The 21591-nt window shown below is 49.1% G+C and overlaps 1 protein-coding gene across 1 annotated transcript in view; it reads left to right on the top strand.

Moving 5' to 3' along the window:
- DENND2A (DENN domain containing 2A) overlaps window positions 1-21591 on the top strand; it is a 103250-nt gene that overhangs the window by 77981 nt on the left and 3678 nt on the right. Inside the window, exons 13-18 of the mRNA XM_089917316.1 lie at window positions 1244-1384; window positions 2759-2907; window positions 15476-15653; window positions 17265-17306; window positions 20786-20903; window positions 21299-21544. Coding sequence (XP_089773442.1) covers window positions 1244-1384; window positions 2759-2907; window positions 15476-15653; window positions 17265-17306; window positions 20786-20903; window positions 21299-21544 — 874 coding nt within the window. The remainder of the gene's footprint in view (window positions 1-1243; window positions 1385-2758; window positions 2908-15475; window positions 15654-17264; window positions 17307-20785; window positions 20904-21298; window positions 21545-21591) is intronic.

Here is a 21591-nt window from a genome sequence, read left to right on the forward strand (position 1 = left end):
CCACTATATGAATATCACATTTTGTTTATCATTCATCAGTTGATGGACATTTAGGTTATTTCCATTTTTTGACTACTATGAATAATGCTCTATGAACATTCATGTACAAGTTTTCATGTGAACATGTTCTCATTTCTCTTTGTTAAATTCCTAGGAGTGGAATTGCTGGGTCATATAGTATGGTCATATGTTTAACTTTCTGAGGAGCTGCCAGACTGTTTTCAAAAGAAAAACTTCACTAGTTTACATTCCCACCAGTAGTGTATGAGGGTCCCAATTTCTGCACTTCCTCACCAATACCTGTTACCTGTGTTTTATTTCAGCCATCTTAATGGGTATGAAGTGGTATCTCATTGGTTTTGGTTTGTGTTGCCCAAATGGCTACCCCCCAGGGAAACTTTTTTATTTATTTATTTATTTATTTTATTTATTTATTTATTTGGCTGCATTGGGTCTTTGTTGCTGTGCGCGGGCTTTCTCTAGTTGTGGCGAACGGGGGCTACTCTTTGTTGCAGTGCGCAGGCTTCTCATTGCAGTGGCTTCTCTTGTTACGGAGCACGGGCTCTAGGCGCACGGGCTTCAGTAGTTGTGGCACATGGGCTCAGTAGTTGTGGCTTGTGAGCTCTAGAGCACAGGCTCAGTAGTTGTGGCGCATGGGCTTAGTTGCTCCGCGACATGTAGGATCTTCCTGGAGCAGGGCTCAAACTCGTGTCCCCTGCATTGGCAGGCAGATTCTTAAACCACTGTGCCACCAGGGAAGTGCCCCCCCCCCAGAGAAATTTTAATTCCATAGATATATCACATATCTGTTTATGTACTGTGGCACCTTAGAAGGCTATAAACCCTCACAATATCTAAGTTTTTCACCACCAACCCCCAAACCAATTTTTACCTCTTTGGGGGTGCTATTCTTCCCATTGAGAATGCATATATCAATCCAGTAAATCACATGGCCATACCTGTGTGACAAACAGGACAGTTTTCAAAGTCAAGGGGGCAAGAAACTATACTTCACCCCTTTAGTGGGAGAAATTACAGAGTCACGTGGAAAAAGAGGGGCTGCATAGAGGAGAGAATTGGGGCCCTAACACACAAGGTGAAAGAGACTTTGTTTGGCCTGATGAGGACAACGGGCTTCCCCACAATTCCTCAGCCTCTGTGGCAGGCCCACTTCATCTGGAACAGAGCTACACCTTGATGACCTGACTTCAGGATAGCTGAGCTGCTTTTCTGCCCCTTGCAGATCTTGGATGAGGTGGAAAAACGACGAGGCATCTCTCCCGCCCTGGTCCAGCCTCTCATGAGGAGCGTCATGGAAGCCCCTTTCCCAGCCCTGGGCAAAACCATTGTTGTCAAGAACTTCTTGCCAGGATCAGGAACTGAGGTAAGCCATCAGAGTCCTTTCCTGTCCTGGGGGGAGTAGCCCAGACTGTGGCCAAGTCCCAGTGATCCCAGGGGCTGGCTTCCAGTGGGCTGTCATATTCAGTGATGTCCTCTTGCTCCTCAGGCTGCCCCAGATCACCCATTTCTAAGAGTATCATAAATTCCACCCTAAGTCCAGTCCATCCAGCCCAGGATTCTGGCTCAGAACTGTGCCAGGGCAGTGAACATCTTTAGCTTCTCTTATTAGCCTACTGCCTTCATAAATCGTATTTAAACCTATTCAGGTTTTTGGTCTGCATCACCTCTACCACTTTATAGTGTAAAGCAGATTCTTTTCAGGGAAGGTAAGCTCAGGTACTACTTTTTATTCATTCTAGACTTTGAAGCACGTCCCTTTCCTTGGCTGGGCTGGGATTTGATGCCAGAGCTTGTTTTCATCCTTCCCATTCCCTGTGTGTGACTCTGTGGATATCAGAGAGCAGATCCCATTCAGCCTTGAGTCTCCAGTTCTAAAGGCCCTCGGAAGAGCAGGTCACCTCTGGGGACAGGGGAAGGATGAGGATGTGTCTGGGATATTCTGGAACAACCCAACTTCCCAGCACAGAGAGGAGCGGTCCCCCTGTTGCTGGAGAACCCTAAACTACCCCTACAGACGCAGGTGGCTTGGCCATGGGGGTGTCAACCTTAGTGAGCCCCACTGTCTGGGCAGCACCAGGCAGGTGCCGTGCTGAGAGTAGAAGCCAGTCTCTGCTCACCAAGGAGTCGGCTATTTAAAAAGAAAAACCTGCACATGAGTAATGACTTGGACTCAGGAACATTTCAGCAAGTACGGAGTGAGAAGGTACGCACACTAAGCATACAAGCTGGAAGAGCCATCACTGGGAAGGGGCTGGGATGGGGTTGAGTTCATTACGAGTCACCTTCTAGAGGAGGTGAGTCTTGAAAGAGGCGCTTGGATCTGCTGGTCCTTCTGCGTGAGCCTGTGATTCCCATGTGAGACGGAGACGCTTTGCTGTGGGACTGCAAGGGACAGGACCTCAACAGTCATAGAACTCCCTGTGTGGGCTCCAGATATGTTATCGACAAGGAGGGTCTCCAGCCATCCTGGGCCGAGGGCCTCTTGTTCTGCAGTCCTCTCTTCCCACCTCTGTCCAAACTGTCCTCACACGCAGCTGTGAGACTGAGTCCCTACCAAACATACCTCCTTCCCCAATCTCCTGCGATCTTTCTTTTCCCAGTCCCTTTTGTTTTCCTTTTTTTTCTCTTTCCCTTTTCCACTGGCAGTGGGCCACCCCTGCTGCAGATCGCAGAGCCCCAGGTCTGCATTGCGTGTGAGAGGCCTGGCCCCCCTCATGCTGCTCATGTTTCCCGGCAGGTGATTGAACTGTGCCGCCCTCTGGACTCCCGGCTCGAACACGTGGACTTTGAGTCTCTCTTTTCCTGTCTCAGCGTCCGACACCTGCTCTGTGTTTTTGCCTCCCTGCTTCTGGAAAGGAGGGTCATCTTCATCGCAGACAAACTCAGGTACCACCCATGGCTACTGCCGCTAAGGTGTTTGAGCGGCGGGCGTCTCACACTGTCTGGAATCTGTGGGGTAGGAACTGCCTGGGATTGCAGAGGCAGCTCCTCTGAAGAAGGGGTGTGAGTCAGTGGACAACTAAGGCTGGAGGTTTGTGAGGCACACCAGTTGTGTAAAGTGAGGTGAGCCCGCACTTCTGTGCACTACTTTTCTGGTACTTGGTCTACTTTTCACTCATTCTGCTTTGTGCTGGGCACCCTTCCATGTGCTAAGGAAAGAGGCATTAAAGACACAGAGCTGTCCTCAAAGAGGCCTCAGTCCAAGGCAGGGAATGGAGAGGTAAACAGACGACCCAGCAGCATGTTGTAAAGGCTGACTAGAGGCAGAGCATTCTGGAGACCGAGGAGGGTGCTCATTCCCAGTGGAGGCGAGTTCCCTGTGTCTTAAGATGAAGAGCAAGTAGAAAGCACATTCCGGGCAAAAGGAGCTGTCTGTACAAAGGCAGGGAGACGGGAGGCCAAGAGCATCGCCTTCAGGAACTTGCAAAGCAGCTCAGTGTAGCTGAGCAGAGAGGAAAGCCCAGAGGAAAGCCAGGAACTGGCAGAGATGGGCAAGGCCCGGTTCTTGGAGGGCTGCAGGACCGTGGTGGAGAGCAGAGACACAGCCTAAGGCATCCCTTCCTCTCAGTACTAACGTAAATCACACACACACACTCACTGCCCAGTAGGATGCGCCCACATCCTCGTGGTCACATTCAGTGATTTGCAAAGCCCAGGCCACAAATCAAAGAAGATCCTGAAGGAGATGCAGGTAGGGATTTGGGTTAATTCTGAACTTTAAAAAAGAAAAAAAAAAGATTCCTGGCATTTTCATCATTTCAAAATACCGAATCAGAGCCTTCCTCGCTTTGGAACTGAGGACATAGTTGCACAAGTGGTGGCTGCAATTCCAGGAAGGGCTGAGATATGGGGCCCAGCTAGAGGTGGGCCAACCGACCAGGAGAGGCAGGGAGGCCAGCTGAGAGTCCATCTGGAAAGAAGAAATGCCAAAACACAAAACTTGGAGAACTGTGGTTTGGAGAGGAAATATGACTCTCAACTCTAGAAAACAAAAGGGAGGAAGACGAAAAGGGAAAGAAGAATGGAAAGGACAAGGTGTATGAATGTGGGGTCCCTCAGGAGGCGTGGTGGGAAATGGAATCCAGCCCTCTCTCCGCCGCAGCCCATCTGGTCACCTTGATGATGCTACCCTTTGGACGGCAGCCACTTGGCTACTCCCAGGCTGCTCCCACCCTGCCTTTGAGCTAGCTATTCACTTTTAATGTCATAGTTATTGTACTCCCTGTGTACTTTTGTCAGCTCAGGAAGCAGGCCCTGCCTATAGCCTGCAGCTGGTGCTGGGCGCCAGGCAGCTCTCCAAGCTCCCTGGGCACTGGGGAATTCGGACCAGAGAGTTCTCTGGGTTAGGGCCCTGGAAGCTAAGGCTGAGAAATAACCCTTCCATGACCAGGATGGGATTTCACCAGCACTCGAGTAACTGTCTGTATTCTCTGGAAGCCCTACCATCCCCCACTCCCCCACCGTCTTTAGTTGTAGAATTCTCAGGCTTTCCTTTGGGGGAGGGGAAAATGATGGATCTCAGAAAGACCTAGGCAAGGAGTAGAAGGCTTACCAGGAGTGGAGATGGGGCAAACAGTCCCTTGAGGCGCTTGCTTCTGGTTTAAAGATGTTAGACTCCGGAAGGGTCCAGCCTGAGAAAATGTCTGAGAAGGTGGGCGTGCCTCTAGAGGAGTGGCCACCAGGGCCTGTGGCCCCGGCCCTAATCCAGGCTTTCTTCAGGGGGAAGGAGAACAGAAAGTATCACCTGTCTTTCTCATGAAGGTACAATGAAAGAGAAGCTGGGAACAGAAAGGGAGGGGAGCCTCATCAAAGACCAGTGCATCCCTGCAGGGCAACAGAGGGCATGTGTCAGAGGCTCAGGGCACCAAGACACCGGGAAGTACTTAGGACAGAGATGTCTGGGAAGGGACTTGGCCACCTCTACCTTGTCCCTGGACAGATTTCTGGGTTGACAGGTTGAACTCTGGGCATCCCCTCACACGGAGCTGCTGTAGTGAGAGACAATGGACGGTGAAGGGACCCCATCCCTGAGAATGGAGCCTGCCCTGCCCTGGGTCTTGGTCGGTCCTCCCAGCCCCCTCCCCTCCTGCTCTGGCAGGAGACAAGTCACCGCGGTGTTCTGATTAGAGGGACTTGGTTGTTTCTCTCGTCACCCCACCTGCCATGGTGCCTGGCACTCTGCCCTGAGAGATTTAGTCTCTTCAAGCAGCAGACACCCACGAGCGCGTGAAATACCAGCTGTAGCTGCTGCACGCCATTCTCACCGTAGGGCCCTTACTGCCCACTGGCTGTTTTCTTTTGCGGCAGCTGCCAGACGTGGGGCACTGAGGAGACGGGGTTTTTGTAGGGGAGGAGGCGAGGGCAGGGACATGGATAATTCTGGCGCCTTCTTTGGGTCCGGAGCCAGGCCATGGTGCACTAATTAGTGTGTGCCTGTGCATGCATGTGCGTATAAAATACCTGAGCTACATGCTTAGACCCTTTACAACATTCAGGCTTGCACGTCCATCTCTCATCACACAAGAGGGGTCTTCCCGGATCGGGAGGAGGCTGAACATCCTCAGCTGTTGGCCCCGGGTCTCCTCATTTAGGAAACAGGGGTTTGCCTGGGACCGGCGCCTCGGAGCGCTGACTTGCTGGGACTTCAGTGTCGTCTCATGGTCCGCAGAAGCAGCCCATGATTGTCCTGTTACAAATGGCTCGAAGTGTTCTCTCTCTTGCCCAATAAATTATCTTTCCACCCAGCACTAGTTCCATGTGGACCTGAAGAGGTGGGGAAATAAAGAAAGAAAGGCCCTGAGAGCTCTGAGGCAGGAAGAGAAGGAAACACAGCGTGAGCGAACCTGATGAGAATAACAACAGCGCAACCGTGAGAGCAGGGAACGCTGGAAGCTGCCCTGGGCCAGGCTCCTTCCTCTAAGGGTTGGGCCTGTATTCTCTCAGGCTCTTGACAACTCAGTCAGTTAGGTTCTATTAGTAGGAAGCTAAAAAGCACACAGAGGTTAAGTCACTTTGCTCAAGGGAGGGAGGGGTCAGTGGGAGGGCCGGGATTCAAACAAGGCCAGCTGGCTCCCGGGCAAAGGAGGAAGCGGAGCAGGCCTCGGTGGTCTGGGGTGGGGGGGCGGGGAGGTAGTGTCTGTGAGACTGTCCGTCTACAGTCTTTTTAAAAACATGCCATTAGGACCCCCTTGGTGCTTGGCAGTCAGGCCAGAACTGTCTCCTGAAGATGCCAAGACATGTGTGCTTTTCTCCCCAGGGCCCACCCTCCCTTACAGCCTTCAGCCTTCCAGCCGGGACCCCAGTGAGGCAGGTGGACTGGGTGACCTCCAAAGTCTCTCCCAGCTATGATATTCTCTGACTTTGTGGGCCAGGGTGCCCCAGGCCTCCTGGCACTGTGCTCCTTGGTATCTGCCCTCCCAGCGATCTTACTCCAGGACTTACTAAGGTCCCCCCACCCCAATTCCTGACCCAGGACTCATCCCCCTCAGGCATCCTGTGATTTCCAAAGTGCCCCAGGGGGGACTTCCCTGCTGGTCCAGTGGTTAAGACTCCGGGCTCCCAAGGCAGGGGGCCCGTGTTTGATCCGTAGTCAGGGCACTAGATCCCACATGCATGCTGCAACTTAGAGCTCACATTGCTGCAACTAAAGATCCCACGTGCCGCAACTAAGAGCCCACATGCTGCAACTAAAGATCCGACCTGCCGCAACTAAGACCCTGCGCAGCCAAATAAATAAATAAATATTTTTAAAAACCAAAAAACAAGGGGCTTCTCTGGTGGCGCAGTGGTTAAGAATCCGCCTGCCAGTGCAGGGGGCACGGGTTCGATCCCTGGTCTGGGAAGATCCCACATGCCGCAGAGCAGCTAAGCCTGTGCGCCACAGCTACTGAACCTGCGCTCTAGAGCCCGCGAGCCACAACTACTGAGCCTGAGCTCCACAACTACTGAAGCCTGTGCGCCGAGAGCCTGTGCTCCGCCACAGGAGAAGCCACCGCAATGAGAAGCCCGTGTACCGCAATGAAGAGTAGCCCCTGCTCTCCGCAACTAGAGAAAGCCCGCGCGCAGCAATGAAGACCCAATGCAACCAAAAATTAATAAATAAATTTTTTTTAAAAAAGTGCCCCAGGGGACAACCACCTCATCTGCCCAGCTGTGAAGTGGGGGAGTAGACTGTGTAATTCCTGTGGGACCCCTCTAGCTCAAATGCTCTGGGATTCTGTGAAGGCGCTACTGAGGGAAAGTCAGCCCTATAACCAGACATCTGCCCCTCCCCACCCTCACGGAGGCCCACTTCTCTCCCCGGGGATCTGGTTCAGTAGAAACCATCTAGATAGCGTTTCCCTTAGAGGGATTCTGATTGTGGGCACTTCAGGGCGGTGAGATGCTGAGGTAACTCACTGTGAGTGCTCCGCTAATGGCCCTCCTCACCTTATGTGGGTTAAAGATAAATATACACCATGTTGTGGATCTGCTCTCATGGGATTCCCAGGCCTCTGCTCTAGCCTGTGTTCAGCAGCTGGGGGTACCCTCTGCACCTCCTCTTGCAGCTTTAACTGCCCTCTTCTGAGGGGGCCTCAGCACGGCCTTCTCTTTTTGGGCCTCTCTGACCCGCAGATGTGCCCCCTCCCCTAACAGGGAGCGCGCACAGAAGTCTGCCTCACCTGGGAGGCAGAGACCTAGCTAATGATTGAAGCACAGAAACGCCACCAAAAAGCATGGTGGGTGTGACGTCACTGAGGGAGAAAGCCAGAACCCTCCTTCTCTCCTCTGCTCTGCCTAAGGGTACTCCTCTGGGAGGCCTCAGCCTCAGTCTAGTTCTGATTTCCGGGAAAATAGCTAGAGGGGATTGAAGTGTTTTTCAGCCAGGCCATGACAAACAAGTAGCTGGCCGCAAGCTGTCTGACCTGGGAAGGCCTATGAAGAACGCCTTCAGCCTAAGCTCCGCCAGTACTTTCATCCTCATCAGCTGGCACCGCTCTCTCCAGGCTGCACATGCGCTGAGTCCAGCCCTGCTTAGCGAGAAGCAGGCCTCTCCCGATTGCCATCCGTAGCCCCAGTCTTCTTAAGCATGAGAACAGGGCATGCTGCAAACTCAGGGAGTGGCCCCGTGACGTCGCGGGGCGGACGTTAGCCTGCTTGAGGCCTGTAGTCACTGCCACCAGCACCCTCCGCATCGCACGACTCATCTGCTCAGCACCGCGGCTGCGGCTGCCCACTGCAAGAGGGAAGAGCTGGGAGCCGTGGCAAACACCGTGTGAGTTACAGAAGGGTTTTAAGTTGAGCCAAAAATCTATCGAATTTAGAATAACATTTCTGCTCCGTTTCATCTCTAGGGTGGACACTGAGTGTTTCTTAAGGCTCTGTCAAGCCAAAGTTTAGCAGATGAAAAAGAAAGAATGTTGTTGTGATGGCTTGTTCTGTTGTCATAACAACCCAAATAAATATTTCCCTGTACCCCTTTCTTCATTTCTCTGATGATAAACATTTTGTTTTTTAGTTTATTAATTTCAGTTCCCAAAGTTTTGGCCAAATCTACAACTAGGCTGAATAATAAAGTCAGAGCTGCACATAAACAATTTGTACAAAAGTTGTAGACAGGTTGAAGTTTTTATTTATTTATTTATTTATTTATTTTCTGGCTGCATTGGGTCTTCATTGTGGTGCGCGGGCTTCTCATTGCGGTGGCTTCTCTTTGTTGCGGAGCACAGGTTCTAGACATGCGGGCTTCAATAGTTGCAGCACACAGGCTCAGTAGTTGTGGTTCATGGGCTCTAGAGCACAGGCTCAGTAGTTGTGGCACACGGGCTTAGTTGCTCCGCAGCATGTGGGAATTTCCCGGACCAGGGCTCGAACCCATGTCCCCTGCATTGGCAGGCGGATTCTCAACCACTGCACCACCAGAGAAGTCCCAGGATGAAGTTTTTAATATTCAAGAAATTTACTTCTTATCTTTTTGTAGTGCATTAAGACCAGAAGCCAAATGACAGACTTCTAGCTAATGATAAGTAGGATTAGGTGGTCGAATCTTGACAAATTTAGAGTTTGAACCTTGGCCTTGACATGGGATAACTAAGCAAATAAGTCCATGTGTAGCTGTGCACCTTCGTCTTGTTGTGTGTTCCTTTTGGTTCATTTTTAATCAGTTTCTGTAAGCTTAAATGGGGTCCCCTATCTTGTCTGGAATCAGTTGCACCAGCAATGTTTGCCATCTCAGAAAAAGGTTGGGTTTGTGGCCTGCCCCCTCCAGGCAGGTGAGCTTGCCAAGGCCTACCCAAAAGTGTGAGTAGCTGCCATCTTGGTGGTCTGGCACCCAGAATACTACTTCAGAGGTCCTCAGAGTGGCTGACAGGGAGATACCTACATTTAATTCAGCAGAGTGCTATGAAAAATGCAACTTTAATAGCACAATGCCGTCAGACTGACTATATATTAACTACCTATTTTTGCCTACAAACACCAAGAAGATAGCATTTGAAGCAACATTTAGACAGTAGCATAGCCACAAATTGTCTTCTACTCCAAACCCATCACTGACAGATTCTCGGGCTGGAAGCGTACTCCAGTTCTTCCCTCGGATTCAGATCCCTCCCAGGCTGTGCTGGCTTTGTGTGTAGTCTTTTGGGGCCTTACTGCAGCAGTTTAAAAACTCTCCAACACCTGTGTCCATTAGTTGCTCAGAGTGAGGTGTCGCCATTGCTCTTCTGTCCTGTCTCTGCTAATGAGCTATAGAATTACCCTCTGATGACAGGCCTTGGTTCTTTTCAATGTCGCTATTTCCAGCTCCTGGCTCCTATTTCCACTTCCTGGCTTTCTCTCTCCTTCCTTCCTTCCTTCCTTCCTTCCTTCCCTCCCTCCCTTTCTCTTTCTTTCTTTCCTTCCTTCCTTCCTTCCTTCCTTCCTTTCTCTTTCTTTCTTTCTTTCTTTCTTTCTTTCTTTCTTTCTTTCTTTCTTTCTTTCTTTCCTTTCTCTTTCTTTTCTTCCTTCCTTTCATTTTTTGGCTGTGTTAGGTCTTCATTGCTGCACGCGGGCTTTCTCTAGTTGCGGTGAGCGGGGGCTACTCTTCATTGCGGTGCACGAGTTTCTCATTGCGGTGGCTTCTCTTGTTGTGGAGCACAGGCTCTAGGCGTGCGAGCTTCAGTAGTGGTGGCACATGGGGTCAGTAGTTGTGGCTTGCGGGGTCTAGAGCAAAGGCTCAGTAGTTGTGGCGCACGGGCTTAGTTGCTCTGCGGCATATGGGATCCTCCCAGACCAGGGCTCGAACCTGTGTCGCCTGCATTGGTAGGTGGATTCCTAACCACTGCACCACCAGGGAAGCCCTCTCTCTCTCTTATAGTTCATAGTTTGTAGGTGTTAAAGCTGGAACGTCCACTTTCCTCATGTCAAAGATGAGGAAGCTAAAGCCTGGAGAAGGGCTTTACCTGAGATCACACAGAGAGTAGCAGACCCAGTTTTCTTGAGGCCCAGGCTGTGTTCTTTTTAACTCAGTGACACATTACTCCAGGGTTTGAAAGTATAGTAATGGAAATGCGGCAGCCACCTCCTACTGGGGTCTCACCAGGCCCCAGACTAGATCCGAGTTACCTTTCACTCACGTTCCTGGGATTGATGCACAGTAGGAGAAATGCTTTGCTTGGAATATGCTAAAGGATGCTGATGGGCTCATCCTTCAAATTCCTGGGGTCTATCCAACTCTGGAAACTCATCATTTACTTTTCTGGTAGCATCTTAGAGAAAGCTCTGTGCTTGATTCTTACTGGTTGCTAGGTGAGTTGGGAGGCTGCCCAGCACAGTAACCCCAAGTAGGGCACAAGGGCTTTGTAGCAACCAGAACCATAGTGTCTTCTCCAGGAGAACTTAAGCAGTCACAAGTGTATCCTGATGTCTCTGGACTGATGCTTCAACCCTCAGGAAACACCACAGAATGGCAAAGGATTCTGAGACCTGACCCTTCTCCCCTGTGCCCATCTTTTAACCTTGTGGCCCAGGCAACCTCCCACTGGGGCATCTCCTCCCCCGCCTCGCTTTTGTAGGAATTGATCACAGCTGCAGGCCCTGGTGTTCCTGTCCTCCACCCCCACTGTAATGCAAGCCAGCTTCCAGGGCTCTCTTCCTAGGACTTCCTTCAGAAACACTGCCTGTCCTCCAACCAGCAGATGCTCAGTAAGGCTACACATTAAGGGGCAAGCGAACTTGAAGAGTCATCCTTAGCATCCCCAGAACCATAGACTGTTCTCTGCATGTTCCTAAGAAACCCCCAATCCCAGCAGGACCCACCCCCATGGAAGGCCCCTCTAGCCTTCATGAGTCGGGGAATAAAATTTCGACAGGCTACACTCAGGATAACCCCTTCTTTTCTCTTCCACCATTTATTTTGGGGGAAGAGCTGCCACTAGCTGTATTATTTACAGAATCTGACCTTTCCTTATAGTGTTTCAAGAGGCAGAACTTTTGTTTAGAATATTGGTGGAGCTGGAAAGCAAAAGGGATGTGAAGCTGCCAGCACTGCCCACCTGCCATGTGGCTCCTGACACTCTGGGTTCCACAGGTGCCAGCTAACGAGGTGGCAGTGGGAACCAGGTGTGGAACATTGGGACCCAGCTGCAACAGCGAATCAGACTATTCAAAAAACAAACAAACAAACAAACAGAAACCACTTGTTAGGAGAAATCACAAACAGTGGCAGCACCTGGCTACATGGCCAACAGGCCATCGCAGTGAGTTGTCATCAAACTGAGCACAGTTGTCCTTTAGCTCCCTGCGTTCCAGTTAAATGAATGACTTTCTTCTTTCTTTTCGTGACATTTATTCACCGGCCCAACGTATCTAGCTCCGGCGTTGCTCATCATTATCTTCTCAACTTGTTCCAACACCTTCCCAGTCCAGCTGGTTCACGCTTACTGCACCTAAGCCAGGCGCACCCTGTCCCCCAACCCCGGCCCTGCAGGGCTTCAGCCAGGAGACACAAAGCGCTGCAGTAGCACAGAGAAGGGAGAACCCATTAGACTTTCTCCTTCTAGGGATGAGGCCAAAAGAAAGCAGAAGGGCGGGAGGCCTTTTCTTTGAGTTGGGGAAAAAACAGTTGTATTTTTCTATTGCAGCGACTGAGAAAAACCCAGAGGCTTCTGGCTGTGCCTCTTCGTACCTCCATTCCTCAGTGTGTATCTCTTTACCACCCCAAGTCTGCAGGACTCCTCTGTCCCCACCCTCCCCCCATCCTGAATGCAGAGGTTACTTTAACCTCTTTTATTTATTTATTTATTATTATTTTAATTTTATTTATTTGTTTATTGGCTGCGTTGGGTCTTCGTTGCTGTGCACGGGCTTTCTCTAGTTGTGGCGAGCGGGGGCTACTCCTCGTTGTGATGCATGGGCTTCTCATTGCAGTGGCTTCTCCTATTGTGGAGCACGGGCTCTAGGTGCACAGGCTCCAGTAGTTGTGGCTCACGGGCTCTAGAGCGCAGGCTCAGTAGTTGTGGTGCATGGGCTTAGTTGCTCCGTGGCATGTGGGATCTTCCCGGACCAGGGCTGGAACTCGTGTCCCCTGCATTGGCAGGCGGATTCTTAACCACTGCGCTGCCAGGGAAGTCCCTACTTTAACCTCTTTTAGCCTCGGGCTTGTTAGTATAAAATTCAAAGCACGATGCACTCCATCTCTAAAATCACTTCCAGGACTAAAATTCTGTGATTCTGTAACTTCCCTGGAGTCAAAAATGCTTAAATCACACCTCTGAAATGTAAACGGACTCTTTTTTTTAATATTTATTTATGTATTTACGTATTTATTTATTTTTGGCTGCATCGAGTCTTAGTTGCGGCATGCAAGATCTTTCGTTGCAGCTCATGGGCTTCTCTCTAGTTAGGTGCAGGCTCTCTAGTTGTGGTGTGGGCTCCGTAGTTGCGGCACATGGGCTTAGTTGCCCCACAGCATGTGGGATCTTAGTTCCCCGACAGGGATCGAACCCACGTCCCCTGCATTGGAAGGCAGATTCTCAACCACTGGACCACCAGGGAAGTCCCCTGTAAACGGACTGTTAAACATGAGTGCTGCATTTTTATTCTCCTTTAGTGAATTGACTAAAGTGAGAGTTTCAAAGCCTTGCTGAAGAGACCATGGATGACAGCATCTGTGGACTGGACCATCTCATGATCCACTCTTTCTCCAAGTAATATTTAGGAACTTAACAACAAATGTGCTATAAAAAGAGGTGGATTTCATGCACAAGGTTTCCTTCAGGGAATTCCTTCTTAGGGTCTCTTTTAAGGGACTCCGTCTAGTCACTTGGAAATGAAAACCAACATCCTAGTAAAACATGTAAATGTCAAAATTCCAACTCAACCATCACTGTCTACCTGTCTCCACCCCCCGCCCCCACCAGTTCTCTCGTCCAAATCATTGGCTTCCACGCCTTTTTACTGCAGTCCCCAATAAGAAATACATTTTAGGGACTTCCCTGGTGGTCCAGTGGTAGAGAATCCGCCTTCCAATGCAGGGGACGCGGGTTCGATTTGGCATGTGGGATCTTCCCGGACCAGGACTAGAACTCGTGTCCCCTGCAGTGGCAGGCAGATTCTTAACCAATGTGCCACCAGGGAAGCCCTGCTTTTTTTATTGCAGTAAAATATACATAACCATAAAATTTACCATTTAAATCATTTTTAAGTGTACGATTCAGTGGCATTAAGTACATTCACGGTGTTTGCAACCATCACTACTATCCCTTTCCAGAGCTTTTTCATCATCTCAGCTATGACTCTGTACCCTTTAAGCAACAATGCAACACTCTCCCTTCCGCCAGCCCCTGCTAACCTCTATTCTACTCTGTCTCTATGGATTTGCCTATCCTAAGTCCCTCATATAAGTGGAATCAAGCAATATTTGTCTCTTTCTGCCTGGCTTAATTCATTTTTTAAAAATATTTATTTTATTTATTTATTTTTTAGGCTGTGTTGGTCTTAGCTGCGGCTAAGATGCAAGATCTTCTTTGAGGCATTGCAGGCTCTTCGTTGGGGGGGCGTGGAGTTCGCTCTAGTTGTGGCGCTTGGGCTCTCTACTTTGTGGCACACGGGCTCTCTAGTTGAGGCGTGGGAGCTCAGTAGTTGTGGCGCATGGTCTTAGTTGCCCCGCGGCATGTGGATGTTAGTTCCCCGACCAGGGACCAAACCCACATCCCCTGTATTGTAAGGCGGATTCTTTACCACTGGACCACCAGGGAAGTCCTTAGCCAATATCTTTTAATCCACCTCTTTTTTCCTTAAGTAAACCAGAGCTAAGTGATTTTTTTAAACGGCCTCAGGAAAGTTTTATGACAATGAGATTATAGGTGCCTGACATCATGGGAACCTAGTAAAGGAGCATTCATCTATCTAGAACTCAGCTTCCCTGCAACTTTACGTAAACAGAGCACAGCTGAGAACCAGGGCAAATGTTCAAAAGATGTCCTAACAAATGAAATGCTGTTTACAGGGCCCTGAAGATGACTTGGTATACTCACAGACGAATCCACTGGGCCCTCACTTTTGGTTTATTCTTACCTTAGGCATTTCTAACAAGCTTCTGAAGTTTCCAATCCCATAGCCTTTTAGAAACAGCATATTAGAATGAGAGGAGAGGGGAGCTGCTGTGAGCAGGCTCAGTAGCGATAAGAAACGACTGCAAGGAAGAAGAGAAAGTCTGCTCTCACTCATCTCGGAAGGCCGCCAGTCATCACTGCGCTGCGGCTCCACTCCGCAGAACTGATATCAAAGTGATAATCCCAAATAATCCACCCTTCATTCAACAAACTGAGTTTGAATCCAGGCACTGAGCAAAGCGCTGTGGATCACGCACGATTCATAAGGCCCAGCGTTTGCCAATAAAAGGCTACATTATGGGACTTCCCTGGTGGTCCAGTGGGTAACACTCCATGCTCCCAATGCAGGGGGCCTGGGATCGATCCCTGGTCAGGGAACTAGATCCCACATGCATGCTGCAACTAAAGATCCCATGTGCCACAACTAAGACCCAGCACAGCCTAAATAAATAAATATATATATATATATTTTTAAAAGGCTACATTATGATCATTCTGCTTTAAGAGAGACTATTTCTCTGAATGTTGTTATTTTTCTGTGTTTTGGATTCTGGGCAAGAAGCAACTGTATGTGAGTTTCGCTTTTACACAAACCGAGTCATTTGGAGCGGACGGCTGCACATGAATACTGAAGGACTTACCCTGTTTTCCCTTGATCACACCTAGGCTTTCATGCTTGGCGGAGAGACTGTGTGTTTGCATACAAAGCATCTTCAATAAGAGAAGGAGTGCCCATGAGAAAAGAGGCTTTTGTTGTTTGGGTGTGTTTTGGGAGGGAGAGGGAATGAATGGGAGCTGGAGTGTGAACAGCTCTCTCTGGCTTCCCCGTGGAGGCTGCCCACCTCCCCTAAATCGGCCCTTTCTCCCCTCTCTCCCCACTGCAGCACCCTGTCCACGTGCTGCCACGCGATGGTGGCGGTCATCTACCCCTTCACCTGGCAGCACACCTACATCCCCGTGCTGCCACCTGCCATGATCGACATCGTGTGCTCGCCAACCCCCTTCCTCATTGGGCTGCTCACCAGCTCGCTGCCACTGCTCAGGGAGCTGCCGCTGGAAGAGGTGAGCTCAGGGAGGTCCCCTGTGCCCTGTCTGTGGGGCGGGGCAGAGGGGAGGTGCTGGCTGTGGCTCTGCCAGCAGGCAGGGTCAGGGAGCAGGGGTACCCCACAGCTTTGTCTGGGAGTTAGCCGCCCCAAGTCGGCTTCAGTAGACCCCCAGTGACTGCAGACTCGGTTTCCCCTCTAAATGAACCTACTGCCATGTATACCCATTGAGAAGGGCAGCAATCAACAAGTTACCCAGATTTTAATACACCTAATCCGTAAATAGCCATCCGCCCTATCCTTCCCTTCTCCACCCTGCAGCACCGGGGGAAGACAGCACACAAAGAGCTAACAATAACTGGAAACTATCTTTGGGCTAATAACGAAGTCTTGACAAAGACTGTGCTCCTACAAGCAGGTCCTTTTCCATATCAGTTAAAAAGACCACAACCAAAATGTTTTTAATGATCGAGTTCTGGATTTTCAAGTTAGCATCCAAGTGAGGAAAGCCCTTGGCATTTCTGTGATTATTTAGTCCCAGCCCCTTCCTCTAAATAGTCTGTCCCCGTGTACTGAGAACTCCAGCAGTCAGAGCAGAACCGTGGGGACTGAATGACGCTGCACAGTCCTGAACCCCCAGGGAACCCCTGGGCCTGAAATCCTCCCTGTGTCCCCAGATGCAGCTCCTCTAATTGCCCAGAGAGTCCAAGTCCTGTTAAATATTAAGCATCAGACTCAGGTCTTTGAGTGTGGGTTTGTGAACTGCAAAGAGTTTGCCTGGGTACCCTCAATCCTGCAAATGGCTCAGTTCTACCCCAGGAGAAGGTGTGAGAAGGAAGGAGAGCGCTCCCTTAACTCCTGGGCCATGTGTCAGAGCCCATGATTCCCGCTGCTGGTGCAATCATGGTGGCCATCCAGGCCCCCTGCTCATCCTCCATCAGAGCCAGTGGCCCACGCTGAGGCCTGGGGCTCGGCCACTTGCGTGATCCTATGAGTGAGCGCCTCCTTAAGTTTCGTGCCCTAGGCCCTTCACTTGCTTCACCCTAGTTGTGGCTCTGGGTCTCAGCCTCACTCTGAGGAGGGAGGAGGGAGGTGCTTTAGCCTGAAAGCCTTGACTCATGGAAGCCCAGCACCTGTAGCTTGACTTACTCTCCCGTTGGGTCCAGTCCTCTGGGTCTCTCCCCTCCTACCGCATTAAAACAAATGACAGGGCTAAGTGTGTCACTGGGAGGTAGGAGGAGGGAGGCCTGGGGGGTGGGGGGGTGGCAGAACTGAGTGGAATGGGAATGATGGGGGGCTGTGGCCTCTGGCGCCTCCTCAGTGACCCACACGCTAAAAAACAGCAGCTTTGCCTCAGCCAGTCCGAGAACAGGGCAGGGAGTCCAGCCTGTGGCCCACACGTCCCAGCCTGCAGTTACAGTGTTGAAAGTGTGTGTTTCTGGAAAGCCCTTTGCCCCACCTCCCCTCTTCATCGTTTGTGGCTACAGTGGCAATGTCAGGAAACCACAAATGGCCCCCTCCACCCCCATCCCTGCTGCCACTCTGGGTGCCAAGAAGGAAGAAGGCTAAGAGTCCATCTCTATCCCGGAAGCCCTGGTAACAATAATAGTCCCTTTTCCTTATCTCATAGGTCCTTGTGGTCGACCTTGTCAACAATCGGTTCCTCAGACAGGTGAGTAAGAAGTGCAGCTTCAACCCACTGCTTGCTCTGTTTTCAGCTCTTTGTTGTTTGGAGCTCAGCTTTCCAGCTACGGAAAGGCTCCCTTGTGTGTCTAAAATTGCACAACAGGTCAAGGGGCTTGGGCAGTCCCTGGCCAGGGCTTGACTGAGGATAGGACAGAAGACGGGGCCAAAGAGGAGGGCTTTGGACAAAGGATTGATTCCCACGTGTTCTGTCACAAAACGGTTTACTGACAATTAGAATCTTTGTGTAGGTTATAACTATGGACACTTGTCTTTTTTCAACATGCTTTTCAATAATATTTGATAACAAATTTCATGATATAATATGAAGTGGAAAAATCAGGATGCAAAATTGTATACACTATTTTGCTGACCTTGTTTTTTTAAAAAAGAATAGAAACAAGAAAGAAAAAAATATATATATATATAACTCTAAAAAAGATTGAAAGGAAAACTCACCAAAACATTAATTCTGGTTGTCTTGGGATGGGAGACTGAAAAGGAGACAGATTATGAGTGATTTTTAATTGTTTTGATACTTTCATGTATTTTCTATAATGATTATAAACTACTTTCATTATCAGAGAAAGTAATACACAGTTAGTTTCTTGTTATCACTTGCCAGAAAGGCCTGACTCCTATCAGATCTTGCAAAGAATCATTACATAAACGCTTTCTGGGCATTCTGAAGGACTGCTTTTACACTTGGAATGGCCACTGAAAAGTTATATATGTTAATGTCTTTTTTTTTATCATTAGTTCCATCTACTTCCACTTCCCAGAGCCCCTCTGGGTAGGCACATCCCAAGGCCTTCCTGCTTTGAGACCCAGATCATAAAGCCAGCTTTAAAAAATACTGGTCATCTGCCCTGACCCGAGTCCCCAGATTAGAACTAGCCACCCCATGGGGTGGGAGGTAGGGGACAGTGGGAAACATTGATTGAGGAGCCACTAGGTGCCAAGCACTTTCACAAATTAATTGTGTTGCATTTAATCTCCCCCCAGCTTTATTGAGATATTATTGACACATATCATATGTAAGTTTAAAATGTACAGCATGATGATTTGATGTACATACACGCTGAGAAATTATAACCACAATATGGTTTGTTAACCCCCCATTGCCTCACATAATTACCTTTTTTGTGTAGTGATAACATTTAAGTTCTACTCTCTTAACAACTTTCAAGTATATGTTAACTATGGTCACCAAACTGTACATTAGATTCCCCAGAATTTATTCATTTTATAGTGGGAAGTTTGTACCCTTTGACCAACATTTCCCCATTTCCCTCACCCTTCAGCCCCTAGTAGCCACCATTCTACTCTCTATTTTTATGAGTTCAGTTCATATATATATATATATAAAACTTTTTTTTTTTTTGGCTGCACTACGGGGCTTGCAGGATCTTAGTTCCCTGACCAGGGATTGAACCCGGGACCCTGGCAGTGAGAGCACTGAGTCCTGACCACTGGACGACCAGCGAATTCCCAGAGTTCAGTTTTTTTAGATTCCACATATAAGTGAGAACATACAGTATTACCTTTTGCTGTCTTATCTACTTCACTTAGTATTAGTCTATCCATGTTATCACAAAAGTCAGTATTTCTTTCTTTTTTTTTTTGCGGTATGCGGGCCTCTCACTGTTGTGGCCTCTCCTGTTGCGGAGCACAGGCTCCGGACGCGCAGGCTCAGCGGCTATGGCTCACGGGCCCAGCCGCTCCGCGGCCTGTGGGATCTTCCTGGACCGGGACATGAACCCGTGTCCCCTGCATCGGCAGGCAGACTCTCAACCACTGCGCCACCAGGGAAGCCCAGTATTTCTTTCTTTTTTATGGCTGGATAATATTCCATTGTGTGTATGTGTATCTATGTGTATATATGCACATACACATGTATATACACGTACATACACATCTATAAAAACGTCTGTTCATGTCCTTTGCACATCTTTTTTTTCTATTGAGTTGTATGAGTGCCTTATATATTTTGGATAGTAACCCCTTATCAGACATATGCTTTACAAATATATTCTCCCATTCTGTAGTTGCCTTTTCATTTTGCTGATTGTTTGTTTTATTGTGCAGAAGCTTTTTAGTGTGATGTACTCTCACTTGTTTACTTTTGCTTTTGTTACTTGTGCTTTTGGTATCAGATCCCAAAAAATTGTTGCTAAGATCAATATCAAGGAGCTTTTCACCTATATTTTCTTCTAGTAGTTTTACAGTTTCTGTTCTTACCTTTAACTCTTTAATCCAATTTTTTTTAATCCACATAATTTTTGTGAGTCATATAAGATGGGGTCCAATTTCATTCGTATAAGATAGGGGCCCAATTTCATTCCTTCGTATGTGGATGTCCAGTTTTCCCAACACCATTTATTTAAGAAACCATCCTTTCAGACTTCCCTGGTGGCACAGTGGTTAAGAATCCGCCTGCCAGTGCAGGGGACATGGGTTCGATCCCTGGTCCGGGAAGATCCCACGTGCCGTGGAGCAACTAAGCCCATGTACCACAACTACTGAGCCTGTGCTCTAGAGCCCATAAGCCACAGCTACTGAGGCCCCATGTCACAATTACTGAAGCCCATGCACCTAGAGCCCATGCTCTGCAACAAGAGAAGCCACTGCAATGAGAAGCCTGCACACCGCAAGGAAGAGTAGCCCCCACTCGCCGCAACTAGAGAGAGCCCACACACAGCAATGAAGACCCAGTGCAGCCAAAGATAAATAAATAAATAAATTTGTTTTTTTTAAAAAAAAGAAAGAAACCATCCTTTCCCCATTAAATATTCAGCTCCCTTGTCAAATATTAGCTGACCATACATGTACGGGTTTATTTCTGGGCTCTCAATTTTGTTCTGTTCGTCTATATGTCTGTTTTTTTGCCAGTACCATACTATCTTGATTATGGTAGCTTTGTGATAAAGTTTAAAATCAGGAATTATGATGCCTCCAGCTTTGTTCTTCTTCCCCAAGATTGTTTTGGCTATTCAAGGTCTTTTGTGGTTCCATACAAATTTTACGATTGTTTTTTCTATTTCTGTGAAAAATGTCATTGGAATTTTCATAAGGATTGCATTGAATCTATAGATGGCTTTAAGTAGTATGGACATTTTAACAGTGTTTATTCGTTCAATCCATGGGCACAGAATATCTTTCCGTTAATTTATATCTTCTTCAGTTTCTTTCATCACCGTCTTATATGGTGCATTTAATCTTCACGGTGAGGTAGATGCTGATTGGTAGCCCATTTTACAGGTGGGGAAACTGAGGCTCACATAGCTTGTAAAAAGTGGAATCAAGATTCAAACCTCAGACCTCTAGTTCTAAGTTGTGTTCTTTCCACTAAACCAGGAACCCTGCCAGGCCTGCCCTGCAGTGTCCAATGTGTCCTGCTGGCCAGGATGCAGCCACCATCCCCAGAAGCACTGGGGCGATGGCCCACCTGTTTTTTCTGCTTTACAGATGGATGACGAGGATTCCATTCTGCCCCGGAAGCTTCAGGTAGCCCTGGAACACATTCTGGAACAGAGGAATGACCTGGCTAGTGACCAGGATGACAGGTCCCCAGACTGCAAGCGTGGTAAATGCTCATCCACCTCCCAGACCTCACCCCCTCTTCCATCATTGGAGTCAGGGAGCAAATGGACTATGGGCATCTGTCCCACTTGGCTCTGGGTTAAGCAGGAAAATCGGCAGAGAGGTATACAGGGAGAGAGGCTGGGCGCTCATCCCCTTTATCAGGACCTCATTCTAACAATGAGCTGTGGGGAAGACTTTTCCCACCCCATTTTGGCCCTAAAATATCTGTTTAAAGGTGGGGAAGAAATGAATGCTCACTGTGGGTAATCTTTTTGTGGATCATTGCACTTTGCCATCCAGGGAGCTAGCATCCTTGTCTTAGTGCCTGGCTTGTCCCAAAGGCTCTGCCTCAGCCCTCCGCCCTCACCGGTCCTGGTCCTTCCCCATTTTGCTCAGGCCCCGAGTCCAGCCCCTTGAACGAAGTGGTATCCGAAGCCTTTGTCCGCTTCTTCGTGGAGATCGTGGGCCACTACTCGTTGTTCCTGACGGCAGGCGAGCGAGAGGAGAGGACCCTGCAGCGAGAGGCCTTCCGCAAAGCCGTCTCCTCCAAGAGCCTCCGCCGGTTCCTGGAGGTCTTCATGGAGACCCAGACGTTCCGGGGCTTCATCCAGGAGCGGGAGCGGCGCCGGCAGGATGCCAAAGGTCAGGAGGCATGTTCCCTGTGGGGGGCTGAGGCAGCCAGAGATGCC

This window comes from Delphinapterus leucas, chromosome 9 (assembly GCF_059928025.1).
Source record: "Delphinapterus leucas isolate spDelLeu-1000000601 "Yukka" chromosome 9, BTC_Dleu_Yukka2, whole genome shotgun sequence".
Taxonomy (NCBI): domain Eukaryota; kingdom Metazoa; phylum Chordata; class Mammalia; order Artiodactyla; family Monodontidae; genus Delphinapterus; species Delphinapterus leucas.